General features: G+C 34.9%; 3 protein-coding genes across 5 annotated transcripts in view; all 3 read left to right on the top strand.

Moving 5' to 3' along the window:
* The window catches only part of LOC120338145 (uncharacterized), a 76325-nt gene that overhangs the window by 19651 nt on the left and 38910 nt on the right, over positions 1-17764 (top strand). The window lies entirely within an intron of this gene.
* LOC120338129 (DBH-like monooxygenase protein 1 homolog) lies at positions 626-7059 on the top strand. The gene is made up of 7 exons (XM_078117523.1): positions 626-1390; positions 4022-4132; positions 4436-4582; positions 4778-4918; positions 5225-5460; positions 5590-5952; positions 6740-7059. Exons 1-4 carry the CDS (start codon positions 1262-1264, stop codon positions 4784-4786), a joined length of 396 nt encoding a protein of 131 aa, XP_077973649.1. The 5' UTR covers positions 626-1261; the 3' UTR covers positions 4787-4918; positions 5225-5460; positions 5590-5952; positions 6740-7059.
* On the top strand, positions 7373-17709 carry LOC120338133 (DBH-like monooxygenase protein 2). 3 transcript variants are annotated; one of them, XM_078117064.1, is made up of 9 exons: positions 7373-7927; positions 8157-8231; positions 8793-9445; positions 9709-9792; positions 9911-10067; positions 13000-13096; positions 16230-16369; positions 16518-16613; positions 17241-17709. In XM_078117064.1, exons 4-9 carry the CDS (start codon positions 9773-9775, stop codon positions 17442-17444), a joined length of 714 nt encoding a protein of 237 aa, XP_077973190.1. In that variant the 5' UTR covers positions 7373-7927; positions 8157-8231; positions 8793-9445; positions 9709-9772; the 3' UTR covers positions 17445-17709. The 3 variants fall into 3 exon arrangements, with proteins under 3 accessions (XP_077973190.1, XP_077973191.1, XP_077973192.1); XM_078117065.1 differs by lacking the exons at positions 7373-7927; positions 8157-8231; positions 8793-9445; positions 9709-9792; positions 9911-10067 and adding exons at positions 12176-12263; positions 12382-12531 and having other exon boundaries at positions 17241-17695; XM_078117066.1 differs by lacking the exons at positions 7373-7927; positions 8157-8231; positions 8793-9445; positions 9709-9792; positions 9911-10067 and adding exons at positions 12176-12263; positions 12382-12522 and having other exon boundaries at positions 17241-17693.

Raw genomic sequence — 17764 nt, 5'->3', positions numbered from 1 at the left:
CACGCACAATATGCACACATACGCACAACACATACCTCGACGTAATTTAATAATCAAACATTTTTACACATACCCAATTACTAAAATAATACTAATTATTATCTAATGACGCATTATTTCTTGACTTTGGTAGGAACGAATATCCCAGAATCGGAACAAATCGCCTGCACCAGCGTTTTTGCGTAAAATAGCGATATGTTCCGGCTTCGGTGGCACACGCTGTCTACATCCTTAGGGCGAATTACTTGTGTTAATCATGTTTGTAAGTTAGGCTGGACTCCAACTCAAGTTTAGAAATCAGGTTACACGAGAGTTAGTTATTTGTTTTAGTGGTTTCAAATATTTTTGCCACATTTTTGGTATGATTTGGTGATTTGGTGTTCTGCTGTTGTATAATATTCATTGATTTTCTTCATTTTTAATCCGATAAAATATATAGCTTCTTGGTGTCATTTCATACCATGTTTTAGTATCTTGACCGTGGCCATAATATATTTCTATGATTTCAACTATTTCCCTCTGATATGCTTTGAAAGGGGATAACAGCAGTTCTTTTTCTTTGTTTGCAAGACAAAGTATTTGAGTTTTTTCGATATTGTTTTTTTTTTTTTGCCCTGTTGCTTTTTCATAATTTTGGAGTTCGTCGAATATCTGTTGGAACAGAAACAAAACGCTGTTGAGAAGTTGTTTATTTAATGGAGCTGATCCATCGACAAGGTTGCTCATATTTAGTTCGAAACTGCATTATTGCAACGCAAAGTTGCCATATTCAAAGTGACCTTGTTTTTGCGCTAACAAGCCTGCGGCAATGTTAATTAATATACGTTTCAAATAACAACAAAATTCGTAACCTTTGTACGTACATAAGAAAGTTTTGTTTTTAAATTCCAGCAAAAAATTATATAATGTTTTTTTTTTCTTATATTTATTGATTGCTTTCTGAGATAATTTAATTTCGAAGTAATCCGAGAGCGAGCATGCCACGTGATAGAAACTTCACGCAATATTGCCTTGTCACGACAGTAGGGAATATTTCGTGTTAGATCAAGTTTATATTCAAATACCGTGTGACTTGCGAGAATGGTCACATTTGATAGTAAAAGGCTCGTCTCGCCATGCGCAAATTATATGCCGAAAACATGGCATGTTGCCAATCGTTATGATGATTTTTACTTGTTATGGTGTTTAAAGCACTTTTTGTATAGACTAAGGCAACCGTCACTTTTTTTTGACTTCGAGGGTACCCTACAACATTACGGCCATGCTGCTAACTTCAGCGTCTTTGATATTGCTTGCTGTCGTAAGTGAAGCAAAATTGGAGTTTTCAGAAGATATGGAAAAAGGTTTTACAGTTGGTTGGCAATTTGATGGCGAAGATATAATATTTGAAGTAAGTGAAAGTATACGCTGTATGGGCTTTAATTGTGCTTTGTCATGAAATTGATCTTAGTTTTTTTTTTTTTTGTTTTTTTTTTCATTTTTTTTTTTTACGGATTTTACGGAGTTTTCTGGTCTCGGATCAGTGTCTCGAAGACACGTTATATCCGAGTCACATCGGTACTAACGCTTCGTAGTCATGTCGCGGGGTACACGACCGTCATACATATCTGGGAGCTTCCGTATATGCTATGCATTGCACGGTAAAAACTTCGACCCCGAGCTTCTCTACACGCTATTTGCCAGATAGCATGACGTTAGCCCAGGGCTTCCGTTATTGCCATGCATAGCTCAACTTCCGCTGCCCTGGCTTCGGTACATACTATGTGAAGACGTGTAGCGCGCACACAGCATGACATCCACTGTGAAGCTACCTTTTCATCATTTCCGTAGGGGTTGTGATGGTTTTAGCAGTTTTACGCTCCCGTTTGTGGGGGGCGGGGATGCAGTTATTATGGGTGGCTAAGTCGCTACTCTGTTCTGAAGTAGTAGAGTTTTCTAGTCTGACCTGAGTTCAAATATTTGGGCTGATACAAGCGTAAGTATTATGTTGTCCATTTATTGAGTAAATTTTAATATTACTCTTTGATATACACTTTCTATATCGCAGACGGTTCCATATCTATTTTGCCTGTCTAATTCAATTTTTAGTTGGATGACTTCAGATTTTAGTACAGAGAAAATTTTGAGTACAACAAGTTGGTATTTATCTTCAAAAGTGTTGTCGAATATTTGTTGCCGACTTAATGGTAATTTGTGGCCTGTTATAATTTCCAGTGTTTGGCTAACTGAGTTATGAAGCTTTAGATATTGGGGGCACCTCAGAAAGATGTGGGGAGTGGTATCCGGGTTTTCTCTACAGAATCTGCAGTTCAATTTCAGTAAGTGAGAGTTTTCGTTGTTTCGTAAAATATCAAACCTCCACTTCCTGTGGCCAAAGAGGTACCCATCTCTCTTAATCCTATATGACGTTTGTCGTTCGGCATTTGAAAAGTGTTGCTTTAGTCGGTCATCTGCTAAGTGTATTTTTGGCCATTCACATATTTCTGTTCGGTCGAATTCATAAGACTTTACTTTAACCTATCGTAAAGAAAGCGCAAGGTTGCTCCTCCCCTTTCGGATTGGCCAAGGTCCATAATATAACCAATATTCAGGATATGCTGCCAGTGCTGGTCAATTTGGAGTGCACGGGGTGCCGAGTTGTTGTATAGCGACTTGTCGAAGATTCTTTTTCTCGCGCCGAGAGTATATAGCGCCTCGAAGTGCCAGAATTCGGTTGGGGCATTTATGCTAAGTATTGTGGTCAGTTTTTGGAAAAGACATGCATGAGATTTTAGTTTAATATCTATCATACTTATTCCGCCCTTTCTCACGGGAAGGAGCAACGTTTTCCGAGCGATACTCTCTAGGTATTCAGGATACCATAGATATTTAAAAAATATGGACTGAATATTGTTAAGGTATCGGGTTGGTATTATTCTTGTTTTAGCTTCCAGTAGTGTTAACGGTAGAGCGAGAGATTGTATTATCAAAAGTTTTCCACGCCATGTTAAATGATGCGACTTTGTGTTGTTTTAGTTCACTTTTTTCAACAGTCCAAAATAATTTGCGTATATACATTTTGTATTTGATACTTATCTCTATACCATAGGCATAAAACTACAGCAAATTGGGGAAAATTATACCTTTCAATTTAATCCGCTTTTCCAAAATCAAAGTGAGATGACCATTAGTTTCAAGAGAAAACCTTATTGAACTAAAAATACATATGCAGCGGTCAGCGTATCAAATACATTCCGCTATAATGTATACCAAGTGTGGGTTGTGTGCCGAAACTTCTCATTTGCTCGACGCCATGCGACAGGGCCTTGGTTTAACGTTTGATAAGTCGCATCGAATGAATATTGCGAGAGAATGTGTCATAAGCCATCTGAAAGCAGTTCCTAGGAAGCTATCACATATCACATTCGACAAGTAATAGAATATTGTTTATCGTGTTTTAAGTTTCGATTAATACGCGATAAGTATGTGTACACTAGTTGACTTTTCTTCATTCGTCAAATAGAGAAATTTTTGATTCGCACTAAGCTATCCAGCGTTTACAAGTACTAATGTTACATTACGCTGTCAACGTAGTCTACGTTGGCAATGGCAATGGCAGTCTTTGCCTTATCATACATTTTAAATTTAAACATGTTTGTTACAGTGCCCTAATAAATCTTGTAAATTTTGAATATCTGCAATTATCTAAGATGAAGCAAAATTTAAAAGGGAATAAATATAGGGCGGCGCTCCATTAGTTGATACTAATCTGACATATTTATACCTATATTTTTATTATATAATGTATTATTATATTATTTATATAATGTTTTGGCAATATATGCAAGATTTAATCTGATTCAAAAACATATTTTTTGTATTATGTAATTAAATTACAAAATGTAGAATACTTTATGTCTTCGCACGGATTTGGTCATTTTCACACTACAACCCCTTTGGAATGAAGTCATAGTTGTTACTCTTACAATAAATTATAAATCCCACATCACAGATAGAAGATTCATAATTGGTATTTTTCAAGGTATCCGCGCCAACTTTGGGATGGGTCGGAATTGGATTTTCAGAGACAAAAACGATGCAAAAAGCAGATCTCATCATAATGGGCATAAAGGATGAAAAACCGTACGCCTGGGTAAGAACATGGATTAATGACATTTTAACGCCAATAAGTGCTTTATTTTTTTAAATCGTGCTCGAAACGGTATCAATCTAGAATAGTAATTTAAACCCTTTTTCGTTATTGGAATTTCCTTTATTTAATACGAGAGCCAGCGAAGAACGTCTTTCATTTGTTATACATGAGTAACATTGATCAGAAAATGAAGTATCTTGATATATCTTGGGTATTGCTTCATTTCTAAAAACATATATGTTTATTTATACAATTTTTAAGTATGCATATATATTAAAATAGTTTAAATGTTCACTCTCACAGGATGCATACTCTGAAATGACGGGAATGATGCGAATAGATATCAATCAAGATGTGACAATACTCAACAGTGCTGAAAATGGAACAACCTACATGAAAATTAAACGACCACTCAAATCTAAAGATACAACAAAAGACAACGAGATATCTGTAAAGTGTTTTTCTGTTCACATCCACACATATAGGAATATCAAATTAGGTTTAAGTTTAATTTACATTAATAACTTAACTGAATACGAAAATGTAAATGTATTTTGTTATTTACGAAACTATATGTAAAAAGTTAAAAATGGAAACTTCACACTATGTTGAACAAAAACGGTTCTTTTTTCTTTTTATTTATAGTACCAATGACGCATGTTATGTTCTTAAACAAAATAATTCAAAATCTAATTTGGAAAGGAGACAATAACTTTCTTTGGGCTTTTGGTGATAAAGACAAAACAGAAGAAATATTATGTGAAGATTATCATTGGACGAACAGAGGTATGTCATTTTCCGTCGTTAAAAATTTTTATCAAATTTAAAATAATTAGCAGAGGGAATTAAAAAGAGGTAAATTATTACTTTAAATATACGTAATACAGATAAGCAACTATGCAAATAAATTATGAACCAAAACATTAAGAATACAAATGTATTCGCAATCCAATATTACACGCACTTCAACACTAAACGTATATAATAATTGAGCCTCCAAAGTCGAAATTATCTAAAAATAATAATTGAAATGACTGTAACATTAACATGACTGTAAATTACTGTAACATTATTTTTATCTATTTTTTTTAGGTTGTCGATTATTGAACACTCTTGGAATAAAACCAGAAACGGATGGTAAAAACGCGTCACGTTTGACAGCAACCACGCCCACTACTACGCCACCAACCATCCCCGTATCGAAAGCAAATATAGATGAAGTGCATCTTGGTGTGATCGATGAAAATTTTCCTTATAGTGTTTGGCTTGATGCAGAAGAAACTGTGCAACTAAAATAGAATTTTGACGAGGAGAATATATCATTGCAAGTGAGTTTTCTCATTCTTACGGATTTTCGCTGTATCTCTTGATTGTCTCTTTCGTGATACCGCATTTCGTTATTCCTTTTTTTGCTCTCCTTCGTTTTATTCAATTTTCTCACTTTTTTATGGTTTCAGTTTATTGCTCCTACAACGGGTTGGATAGAAATAGGTTTCTCGCAGACATCTTCTATGTCCGGATTTAATTATCGCAGGAAAGTTGAACAGCGAAACCTACGTATTGGTAAGACATTTATGTCTTGGTGGTATGTTTGTTATGTAGTTAACGAAACATTAAACTATAAAACTAGATTAGGTTACCTGATTTTAACTATAATTAATCTTACATAATAAGACTGTCACTCGGATAAAAATGGCATACCTGATGTTGACGAACAGCAGGATGTTAAATTGCTTGAAAGTTGGGAGAATGGAACACACACCATGGCAACCGTTATCAGGAAACGAGTCACGTGTGATAATGATGACAAGAACATATGTGTATGTAAAGTACTTTCAGTTAGACACAGTCAAAACCTGTATAGTTATAATTTATAAGTCAAAAATCTGTAACCTCAAAAATGAGGCATGCGTCGCTGATTTAAGCAAAAATATCATCATTTATATTTGTAGCTACGTTTTTCAACTGATTTCTGTTTACGTCAATAATGACAAAGAATTTTTCAATTTCCAAAGCCGCTCAATAGATTTTTCTATTTATCTACTATTTCTAGCGTTGGGCCGGTTCGAAATTTTCAGTCTAGCGATGTGTTCTAAGTCAAACACAACCTGGGTATGATCAAATTGATCCGGTTCGAAATTTTCAGTCTAGCGATGTGTTCTAAGTCAAACACAACCTGGGTATGATCAAATTGATCCGGTTCGAAATTTTCAGTCTAGCGATGTGTTCTAAGTCAAACACAACCTGGGTATGATCAAATTGATCCGGTTCGGAATTTTCAGTCTAGCGATGTGTTCTAAGTCAAACACAACCTGGGTATGATCAAATTGATCCGGTTCGAAATTTTCAGTCTAGCGATGTGTTCTAAGTCAAACACAACCTGGGTATGATCAAATTGATCCGGTTCGAAATTTTCAGTCTAGCGATGTGTTCTAAGTCAAACATAACCTGGGTATGATCAAATTGATAGAATATGACAAATTGGAAAGATTTCCATTGTCATAACCACGGCATAAATTGCCTGATTGCCTGTCTATTTTACAAAAGCCACGGAGCAGTTGAGAAGGTTATGAAATCAACTTTTCTAAATATAATTCACTCTTACAGGAAGGAACTTATCGAGTAATTTGGGCGTATGGTGGAAACGATATTGTTAGAATGCAGCCAGGCCAGTCTAATTATCATATGAGAAACAGAGGTTAGTGCAATACTTGCTTTTTTGAAACTCCCAATTAATTATCCCACGTATAAAAATTAATATACCAACCAGAACCCCATTGCTTCATCGTTTTGAACTGGATTGGAAACTAGCTCAGCAACGACGTTTAATAGTCCTATCATTAAAACAGATACCAGTATATATTTATATTATTCAGTTAGAATCTTTATGTAATTTCAGAGGCAAAAAATTTGAAACTGATTAATGCTGTTATACAGATTGATAATAAAGGTAGTTTTATACATGGATTCTTTTTTTTTCTATACTTGTTCATTTTTGTCAACACGAATAAGTTCATTTATCTTTGATCTTGTCATCTAAAATGTAAATTTGGACACGAACTGGATTTAACGGGTATTTTGCATAAGCTTTACTTTAAAATATTGCTGTTCCCTCGTTGTTGAAGTGACTGGTTTGTTGTCGGTAATAATCGCTCTACTCCGCAAATAATGAACAAAACGATTTCAAATTTTCTGTACCTAAAAATAGAAAGAGTTTCTAAAAAGCGTTCCCACGTTTTCAAAATGTTTAATGAGACCTATGGTTCAGTTTTCCCCGAAATTTTGCTGTTTTACTTTATTTAAAGATAAATGCTTTAGCAATCTTCCCCCCTGATGTACGCTTGTACGGCTGAACTTTTTCTCCGTACCCATAAGGCCTTGTCGTATCGATATCGAAGAGCCACTAATATGTACATATATATATATATATATATATATATATTGCACCGTATAGCCAGTTCATTACATATTTGGGTGAAAATTTTCTAAATCAAACCAGTACTATTTCACAGAAAAATATTGCTAAAAATTATTTTATTCGAGCAAACCGTCAACTTTCAAACAATCTTCCTAAACTTGAGACGGAATTCATAACGTTCAACAATGCATCGCAGTGCTCGCAAATTGCCATGATAACCTAGCTAATATTGCTAATTCCAAACAAACCTTGCCGAGGAGATTTACAAGCAGTGTGATATTCGATCAACAAATTTTCGAATTCCGAATCTTGATACATTCTATCTATGCAAATTATTCAAATTACCAGAGGAACCGGAAGTTCATCATGTAATAGGGGTAAGAAGAAATACTTTGGAAATGGCAGTCGTAAACCTTATTTTGGAGTCTAAATTGAAAGACTGTAACTTTACAGACGTATTCAATGATTGAGTAGCCACTATCATGACATATCAGAAGTTGTTATCATTAGAACAAAACGCTATTAAGTGAAATACAACCCGAATACGTCATTTTTGAATATATATATATATATACTGGTCTAATTTTATATTCGTATATTTCCTAGTTTGACATTGTCATCACTCCGGGGAACAAAAAGAAGGTTCATCATTTGATCGTATTTTTATGTGAAGACTTGAGGGTTTGTATTATTCTTTTTTCAGTAAAGTATCTTGATAAGACAGCAGGTAAGACTTGCGAACGGAAACAATTTCACTGATACGGATAAGCCGGATATCGTTAATTCCAAATATCATCTCACATTCATTTACTTTTTTAGCTTACTTGTATAAGATTTACCGGAGTTGCCGAAGGGAAAGTGAAAATGCTACACTAAAATTTGGCGTGAATCAAATATTCATTTTGTAGGAGCTAATGTGCTGCGGTCTGTGTCGTAATTAGCTCGCAGATATCACCATGTATCCCGCAAAATGGTGATCATCATTCAACGAATAATAAGTAAATCTAATGGGCGATTTCGAAAGCATAAAGAAAATTGCAAAGAAAATGATGCTGCTCCGCTAGTTTTTGCTATGCTCAACTTAATAAATGTTAGGTTATTTCAATAGCTACAAACTGCGTTAGAAAAATAAAATAATTCAACAAATTTTCAAAGATTTTCTACCTTTTAACACATGCACATTTCAAAAAAACACTTCTCATAACTAGATAATATCTAAATATTTTTTATTCCGACTTCCAGGTTCGTTCGCAGCTTGGAAAAGATCTGAAATGCTTCGCAGAAATGAATCCATTCCGGGCGGGCTGTTCAAAAATGTTCGTTGTTTGGGCTGTAGGAATGTCTAATGTTCGTTTTCCAATCGAGGCCGGATATCCGCTCGGGGGAAAAGATGGGCCAAAATACGTTTTGCTAGAAACCCAATATGATAATCCGGATTTGGAGCCTGGTAAGGAAGAATCAGGCAAATCAAAAGTATTAACATTACATTAAAAAGCATAAAGGCATTGAAGACGGATAGGGAGTTAGTTTTGCGCAACCTAACTCAAAGTTACATTAAAAACCTTGAATATTGTGGCGTATATCCATATCTAAGTAGGTTAACGTGAGGAAAGTCATTAATACATTTATATTATTTGGAATCAGGATATTATATCATCGTGCACACTGTACACATCGATTGCATTTGATGAAGCAGCATTAAACTTAAATTCAAAATATGCTTGGTTGTTTCAAATATTATCGACAGTTCGGGAGTTCGCAGAAACACAGAAAACCTTCGAAAATATGATGCTGGAATAATTACAATATCTCAATCGATCCAGGGCATATTCATTCCTCCGAATGCCGACAGCTTCAGAATCAACGGTCATTGTTCTAACGAATGCTTTTCACAGGTTGTACACGGATTATAATGTGACAGTACTGAGCAGTTTTAAATCTAATAATAACATTAATCCAAAAAATATTATATATATATTATATACATAGAATTTTTAATATGCTTCAAACCTTCAAATGATAAACCGTTATGTATTGAATCGAATTATGTATGAATTAAAAATTGACACGTTGGTCGATACGAATTATTTGGTAATCTGAAATATGTATAGATTGCTACGGATATTGAAATTGCTTCTCTTCTAATACTTTTACACAGGGATTCGATGATACAGACTTTAAAGAAACGTCGGTGTTTTCTGTAACACCTTGCATCCAAATCTATGAAGTTGAGACATTTCAGGTATCATGCCTTAGAAGTATAAGTTGAAATAATAAGTGAAGCCGTAAAAACATAACATATGTATACTAAATGTTATCCATACTGAACTCCTATTTTTCAAGTGATTCTAAACTTGCAGAGACAAAAAGGAATTGGAGCCTATTGCAAAAGATGATCATTACGACTTTGATTATCAAGAAGCTCAATTCACGGATGTGAAGATACGTAGTCGTAGAGACGATTCTTTCATAATGCAGTGCGACTACGACACGATCGGAAAAACCAATGTTACCACGGTTTGTTATTTATGAATCAAAAACTTGCTAAAGTGATATTTTGATATTATTAATAGGTTTTAAAAAATTCAATTAATTGCATAATATATATATAGCCTATAATCGAACAGATATTTGCTGTAGTTTGAAACATACCAGAAAAATCTGTAACCTCAAAAATGAGGCATGCGTCGCTGATTTAAACAAAAGTATCATCATTTATATTTGTAGCTACGTTTTTCAACTGATTTCTGTTTACGTCAATAATGACAAAGAATTTTTCAATTTCTAAAGCCGCTCAATAGATTTTTCTATTTATCTACTATTTCTAGCGTTGGGCCGGTTCGAAATTTTCAGTCTAGCGATGTGTTCTAAGTCAAACACAACCTGGGTATGATCAAATTGATCCGGTTCGAAATTTTCAGTCTAGCGATGTGTTCTAAGTCAAACACAACCTGGGTATGATCAAATTGATCCGGTTCGAAATTTTCAGTCTAGCGATGTGTTCTAAGTCAAACACAACCTGGGTATGATCAAATTGATCCGGTTCGAAATTTTCAGTCTAGCGATGTGTTCTAAGTCAAACACAACCTGGGTATGATCAAATTGATCCGGTTCGAAATTTTCAGTCTAGCGATGTGTTCTAAGTCAAACACAACCTGGGTATGATCAAATTGATCCGGTTCGAAATTTTCAGTCTAGCGATGTGTTCTAAGTCAAACACAACCTGGGTATGATCAAATTGATAGAATATGACAAATTGGAAAGATTTCCATTGTCATAACCACGGCATAAATTGCCTGTCTATTTTACAAAAGCCACGGAGCAGTTGAGAAGGTTATGAAATCATCTTTTCTAAATATAATTCACTCTTACAGGAAGGAACTTATCGAGTAATTTGGGCGTATGGTGGAAACGATATTGTTAGAATGCAGCCAGGCCAGTCTAATTATCATATGAGAAACAGAGGTTAGTGCAATACTTGCTTTTTTGAAACTCCCAATTAATTATCCCACGTATAAAAATTAATATACCAACCAGAACCCCATTGCTTCATCGTTTTGAACTGGATTGGAAACTAGCTCAGCAACGACGTTTAATAGTCCTATCATTAAAACAGATACCAGTATATATTTATATTATTCAGTTAGAATCTTTATGTAATTTCAGAGGCAAAAAATTTGAAACTGATTAATGCTGTTATACAGATTGATAATAAAGGTAGTTTTATACATGGATTCTTTTTTTTCTATACTTAATCATTTTTGTCAACACGAATAAGTTCATTTATCTTTGATCTTGTCATCTAAAATGTAAATTTGGACACGAACTGGATTTACCGGGTATTTTGCATAAGCTTTACTTTAAAATATTGCTGTTCCCTCGTTGTTGAAGTGACTGGTTTGTTGTCGGTAATAATCGCTCTACTCCGCAAATAATGAACAAAACGATTTCAAATTTTCTGTACCTAAAAATAGAAAGAGTTTCTAAAAAGCGTTCCCACGTTTTCAAAATGTTTAATGAGACCTATGGTTCAGTTTTCCCCGAAATTTTGCTGTTTTACTTTAATTAAAGATAAATGCTTTAGCAATCTTCCCCCCTGATGTACGCTTGTACGGCTGAACTTTTTCTCCGTACCCATAAGGCCTTGTCGTATCGATATCGAAGAGCCACTAATATGTACATATATATATATATATATATATGTAATATTTGGAATCAGGATATTATATCATCGTGCACAGAAAACCTTCGAAAATATGATGCTGGAATAATTACAATATCTCAATCGATCCAGGGCATATTCATTCCTCCGAATGCCGACAGCTTCAGAATCAACGGTCATTGTTCTAACGAATGCTTTTCACAGGTTGTACACGGATTATAATGTGACAGTACTGAGCAGTTTTAAATCTAATAATAACATTAATCCAAAAAATATTGTATATATATTATATACATAGAATTTTTAATATGCTTCAAACCTTCAAATGATAAACCGTTATGTATTGAATCGAATTATGTATGAATTAAAAATTGACACGTTGGTCGAGACGAATTATTTGGTAATCTGAAATATGTATAGATTGTTACGGATATTGAAATTGCTTCTCTTTTAATGCTTTTACACAGGGATTCTATGATACAGACTTTAAAGAAACGTCGGTGTTTACTGTAACACCTTGCATCCAAATCTATGAAGTTGAGACATTTCAGGTATCATGCCTTAGAAGTATAAGTTGAAATAATAAGTGAAGCCGTAAAAACCTAACATATGCATACTAAATTTTATCCATACTGAACTCCTATTTTTCAAGTGATTCTAAACTTGCAGAGACAAAAAGGAATTGGAGCCTATTGCAAAAGATGATCATTACGACTTTGATATCAAGAAGCTCAATTCACGGATGTGAAGATACGTAGAGACGATTCTTTCATAATGCAGTGCGACTACGACACGATCGGAAAAACCAATGTAACCACGGTTTGTTATTTATGAATCAAAAACTTGCTAAAGTGATATTTTGATATTATTAATAGGTTTTAAAAAATTCAATTAATTGCATAATATATATATAGCCTATAATCGAACAGATATTTGCTGTAGTTTGAAACATACCAGAAAAGTCAATTGATTTTAATGCAGTTTAAAGATTCATTTTGAACGTTTGATATTGTTCTGGGCGAGGAGTGGATCCGAAAAATACCCCCCCCCCCCCCCTTCAACTCCGGAACCCGGTAAGTGAAGTTCTGACTGTGACTCCGGATATAAAAAATTTGACTCAGACTACGAGTTTCTGTAAACATTCTATTTATTGCGTAAATAAAGCACGGCAAAAAAAATTTAGTTGGCCAGTAAGCCAACAACCAATGTGATCAGTATTTTTGGGGAGTATGAAATAATATAAAATGAAATATTTTGCATTATTTTCTATTTGCTATTTCTTTTCAGGGCGGCTTGGGAACAAGAAACGAAATGTGTACAGCATTCGTGTTCTATTACCCTGCACTAAAACTGGGTTTCTGCGATTCTCGTGTTCCAGTTATGGGTGAGATGAGTTAATTTTTACTTTTTCCGACGATTATATACATGGTGATCAGACCAAGTGTAGACAAACATTTATTTAAATATCTACAATATAAAGCTAAAAAAAGAAAAAAGTTATTTAGCTGAAATTAACATTATAAAGATAAAAAATACAATTCATTGTTGTTTTTCGATATATCTTCCCTTTGCCTTCACTACACGCCTCAATCTGTTCGGAACTTGAGTGCACGAGGCATGTGTGTGTGTTTTCTGAAATTCCATCCCAAATAAGTCAACAATCTACGCTTTGAAGCCTTGACACTCGTGGGGTTGGAAGAACAGGCTTTACTCTCCAGAATACTCTAGATCAGTGATTCCCAAAGTGGGCGATATCGTCCCCCAGTGGGCGAAAACGATACAGAGGGGGGGGGGGGCGAAAAAGTCGAAGGGGGCGATAGGGGGGCGATTTCGCGAAACCTGTTTTATGTTCGGCGCACTTGATTCTGTAATCTGTGTGCATTCGCAGGCTTGAATCACGTGGGCGATTATCACACGCGAAAGGTTTTCTGGACTCGTCTTCGCAGTAAGGGACGGTAGTTGCGTATCCCAGTGGTCGGCAAAATACGGCCGGAGTAAAATAATCTGGCCCGAGACGATTCGCTGAATGGACCTTTCCCCGACCTTTGACCGCGGAAAATTTTTCCCATACTTTACCATTTTGAAATTTTCGGTGTTTATTTTAAGAGTGGTTTCGCGAGTTGTTGCCTGTAAAATGGGGTATTTGTTTCAAATTATCATTCTAATACACACCATTCAACAATCTGTTTTTTAAAAGTACCGATAAAGAATTTTAGCCTATAGTCTATCACAGCTATTTCTACACTAATTTTTGATTCCTGTAATTAAACTGAAACTCAAAGGAAGAAGACAAAGTAATCATTGATTTATTTGATTTATATTTAAATTTCCGAAAAACAACTAAAAACTAACGAACATAATTCAAAAAGCGAAACTTAGGTAATGTTCACGACCACGCCTGAAAATCTGTCTGAGTGAGCGTGTGTGAGCGGATGTGAAAGAGGGCATTGTTACGTTTTTGCATCTTGCTGATTGGCCAATGTTACGAAGTAAACAAGGAAGTCTATGTCCGGGTAAACATCCAAACGGCGGTTTTGACGATGAAAATTTTTTATTTATAATCTACGCTCGAGGAGTAAATTACATTTTTTTACGTAACAGAATTTATCGTGAGACACGTTTGGACTAAATTTTATTATATCCTAAAAATTCTATTGAACAGCTACTCGTTTAACGAGCCCACAATTTAATTATAATTAGACAAATGGAAACACGAAGAAAAGTTGATGCTGAGGTCAGAGGTTCAATAGCGCAGTCAATATTCGAATATATATATTGCAATGCAATAAGAAAATAAAATTCATATTCTATTCGAGACATTCATCACTGCCCAAATTTTGTAATAATGTATCTTCTTAAAAGAAATCTTTATCAAAATTTCACAAATCATGCGGAAATATTCACTTCGATGTTTGGAAGTACATATTTGTGCGAACAATTTTTTTTCAAAAATGAACATTACAAAGAACAAGCAAAGAACTGGGATTAGTGATGCCCATATAGAAAATGTTCCAATTTTGGCGTCGTAAAGCTATTCAGCGTGATGCAGCAACAAGACAGTGTCACATTAAATGTCATTGTAATATTTTTTTAATAAGACGACTGAGTTGAGTTCACGAATTGTCGCAGTTTTCCCGCGCTGTTCCGTTTTTAACTTTCAAAAAGTATATGCGACCCGCAAAAGACTGGCAACCCTGAATTTTGTCCCGCGAGCCGTAGCCGATAGTCGATCACGACTTCTTCCACATCCGAGTCCATGAATCCAAAAACAAATGGCTGATTAATTATGGACTGGTGATCGGACTGGAGGCCGTGGTAGGATGAGGAATCGAGGATGAATTTTACCAAAGTATTTTGGTGCATGTCATCATGCTGTACGAATGAATGAGATGTACGAAACTCATTATTATAAGTTCGGGGAAATTAACTTTGTTTTCATTATTTTAATGTGAAATAGGGTGAATTTAGGAAGTGAAATACTGTAAGGCAAGAGTACACGGCGGTTTTTGAGGAGGTAGAACCCTGGATTCTTTCATTTCCGACCTATTATATGGTGAAAAAGGGGTTTTCAGCCGTGCTACTATTGCTATCAAAACAACGAAATCGCCTTTCCACCAGTAAACGGGGTAATTTTAGATACAATAAAAAACTCGCTGAACTACACCAAGCTCATCTATTTCATTAAAAAACACTATAAACTATGATTTGTCTTCTTATTTGAGCTGTAATATATTCGTTTCTGACTTTATATTTTTTGTATTGCCGGGGGGCGATGAAGTTGTATAAACTACTATAGGGGGGCGATTGGCAAAAAAGTTTGGGAACCACTGCTCTAGATGGCGAAGTCCACGAGGTTCAGAAGAATCACAGGAGAGAAAAAAGACCATAATTCCTTCAGCTATAACTCAGTGATATTTCCCCTACATCATTCTTGGATACGATTAGCTGTGTGAGATGTGACACCATTGTGCTGAGTGGTAATTTCACTTTCCTCAAACAATTTGTTCACCCAGGGCATTAACTTTTCCTTCAATAACTCCAGATACACGTATTGATTCATCTTTTACCCTCTCTACAGTGAAGAAGATAGGCGTCTTCAAACACTGTTGTTGTTGTTTTTTTCGAAATTAATATTTGTCTATACACTTGGTCTGATCACCCTGTATATTGATGATACATATATATTGTATATTTTTAATGTATTATTTATATTCTTCGCTTTTAAATCTAAAATCCTTTTCCTCACGACAAGCATGTTTACAAGCGTATGATCATTGAATATAAATTATCGGTCTAATTTAATTCCTACACCTTTAGTTTAGTTTATTTCCAAAAATAAATTGCATCAACTACCTAAGATTTCGCATCGTCACGTTGTAAAATATTATTCTAGTCTAGTAGAATGCGACTTGCAGTGGTTACGTTTCTGTATTTTAAATACTAACCCACCAACTTGAAAAGAGCGTACTTGCACCACGAAGGGATTTGAACTATGTATAATACACAATGTCATTCAGAAACCGAGGAATTCTTTGTCAGTCTAGTTTGGGGACTAGGAGAGTCCGTAACTGAAGAGGAAGGTGACCGTATTGCAAAGGAAGCACAAGGGAGGCCGGTAGAAGTTATGGATGTTTTGGCTACAACGGTCTTAAACAAAGTAAGTCCTATGCCAAATGGCTTAGTTGGTGTAAATCAAAAATATAATCTACGCAAAGTTAAATTTTAACTGTCAATGTTGAGGTAGTATATTTCTAATATATATATGTTAGGTAAATAAAATTTCAATTTGTGTACTCCATTTTAAGGTTGAATGGACCGATGAGAAAAGAAAATTTGCGGAGAAGTACATGGCTGAATCGAAAAGGAGACCATTTTGCACATACAGGCAGAAACTGTTATTGGTATATAATATTTACATAAATTTCGAATAAAAAATGCTGCGGTATTCGAACGAAAATTCTGATCTTGAACACCCGATCCGAGTGAAGCTCGCGGCCGAGTGTAATAGCGCCACTAGCAACCGAACTTGATTGATACAGATCAAGACTGACAGACTGAAATCTTAGTATGCAGTTGAGACTTTCAAAATTTTTAGTTCATCCTAATATAAAGCGCTTCGTAAGGCAAATAACTTTCCAAAAATGTCACTGAGCAAAATATTCATTGACGGTTTCTTTTATTTTTATTTTATGCTGCAATATATCATTAAATATCTTCATCCTTATGGATACAATTGTTTGTTTTTGTTAAGGAAAACAAACAACTGTATGACTAAAAAGTTGTGCGACCCGCTTACTCAACAGTGACTGATAAAATGGCAGCAAATGCTGGGTTCGTCACCCCTGATCTACATGAATACAATTCGATGCCTGGAAGTGATAGTGATATAATGCAGAATTGAGATAGTTTCCAGGTGTACTGGTCTTAGAAATAGACCAAGTTACCTGTTTTATCATAAATATATTATGACAGAATAATATCCAGCTTCCTACCCTAGAAGCATACACCTAAATGTTTGTTCCTAACAGGGTTACATGCAAGACATCGTGTTTCCAAAGTATGAACCATTTAAAGAAAAGAATATGTGTTCACCTAGTGAAGAAAACTCAAATAATGGAACGCCAATCAAAATTGAGTCAACATCAAAAGAGGTTGATTCGCCTGCTATGCTTGTCGTTATCGATGCCGCTCTCATTCTTGTTATATTGATTGCCGCGAAACTTTCTCTTTAAACGTGGCGTATAGCATGCTTTAGTCGAATTATTTGTGAAACTCACTGGCATATCATGTCATATGTTAATTGAATATAATGTATTCAAGCTCTCTTGACTATAACTTTGTCAATCTTCCGCACATTAATCAAATAAAAAATGCGGCCTTTTTGATATGAAACATGGTATATATGGAAGTATAGTATGCAGCAGATAAATGAAGAAATCCTGGCATAGCCATTTCACTTGACTTTTTATTAGGAGTATTATTACCTTTAATTCTGAATAAATGAGGTATAACAATATATATAATAATTTCTGTATCTACACTATAGAAAATG

This window comes from Styela clava, chromosome 10 (genome assembly GCF_964204865.1).
Source record: "Styela clava chromosome 10, kaStyClav1.hap1.2, whole genome shotgun sequence".
Lineage (NCBI taxonomy): Eukaryota > Metazoa > Chordata > Ascidiacea > Stolidobranchia > Styelidae > Styela > Styela clava.
The sequence above is the reverse complement of the archived record's forward strand: the minus strand, read 5'-3'. Positions and strand labels throughout refer to the sequence as shown.

Coding starts and splice junctions, on each gene's coding strand:
- LOC120338133 (XM_078117064.1), top strand. CDS start 9,773: ATGAAGTTGAGACATTTCAG. Junction 9,793..9,910: donor ATGAAGTTGAGACATTTCAG/GTATCATGCCTT, acceptor CTAAACTTGCAG/AGACAAAAAGGAATTGGAGC. Junction 10,068..12,999: donor GAAAAACCAATGTTACCACG/GTTTGTTATTTA, acceptor ATTTCTTTTCAG/GGCGGCTTGGGAACAAGAAA.
- LOC120338129 (XM_078117523.1), top strand. CDS start 1,262: ATGCTGCTAACTTCAGCGTCTTTGATATTGCTTGCTGTCGTAAGTGAA. Junction 1,391..4,021: donor GCGAAGATATAATATTTGAA/GTAAGTGAAAGT, acceptor GTATTTTTCAAG/GTATCCGCGCCAACTTTGGG. Junction 4,133..4,435: donor ATGAAAAACCGTACGCCTGG/GTAAGAACATGG, acceptor TCACTCTCACAG/GATGCATACTCTGAAATGAC.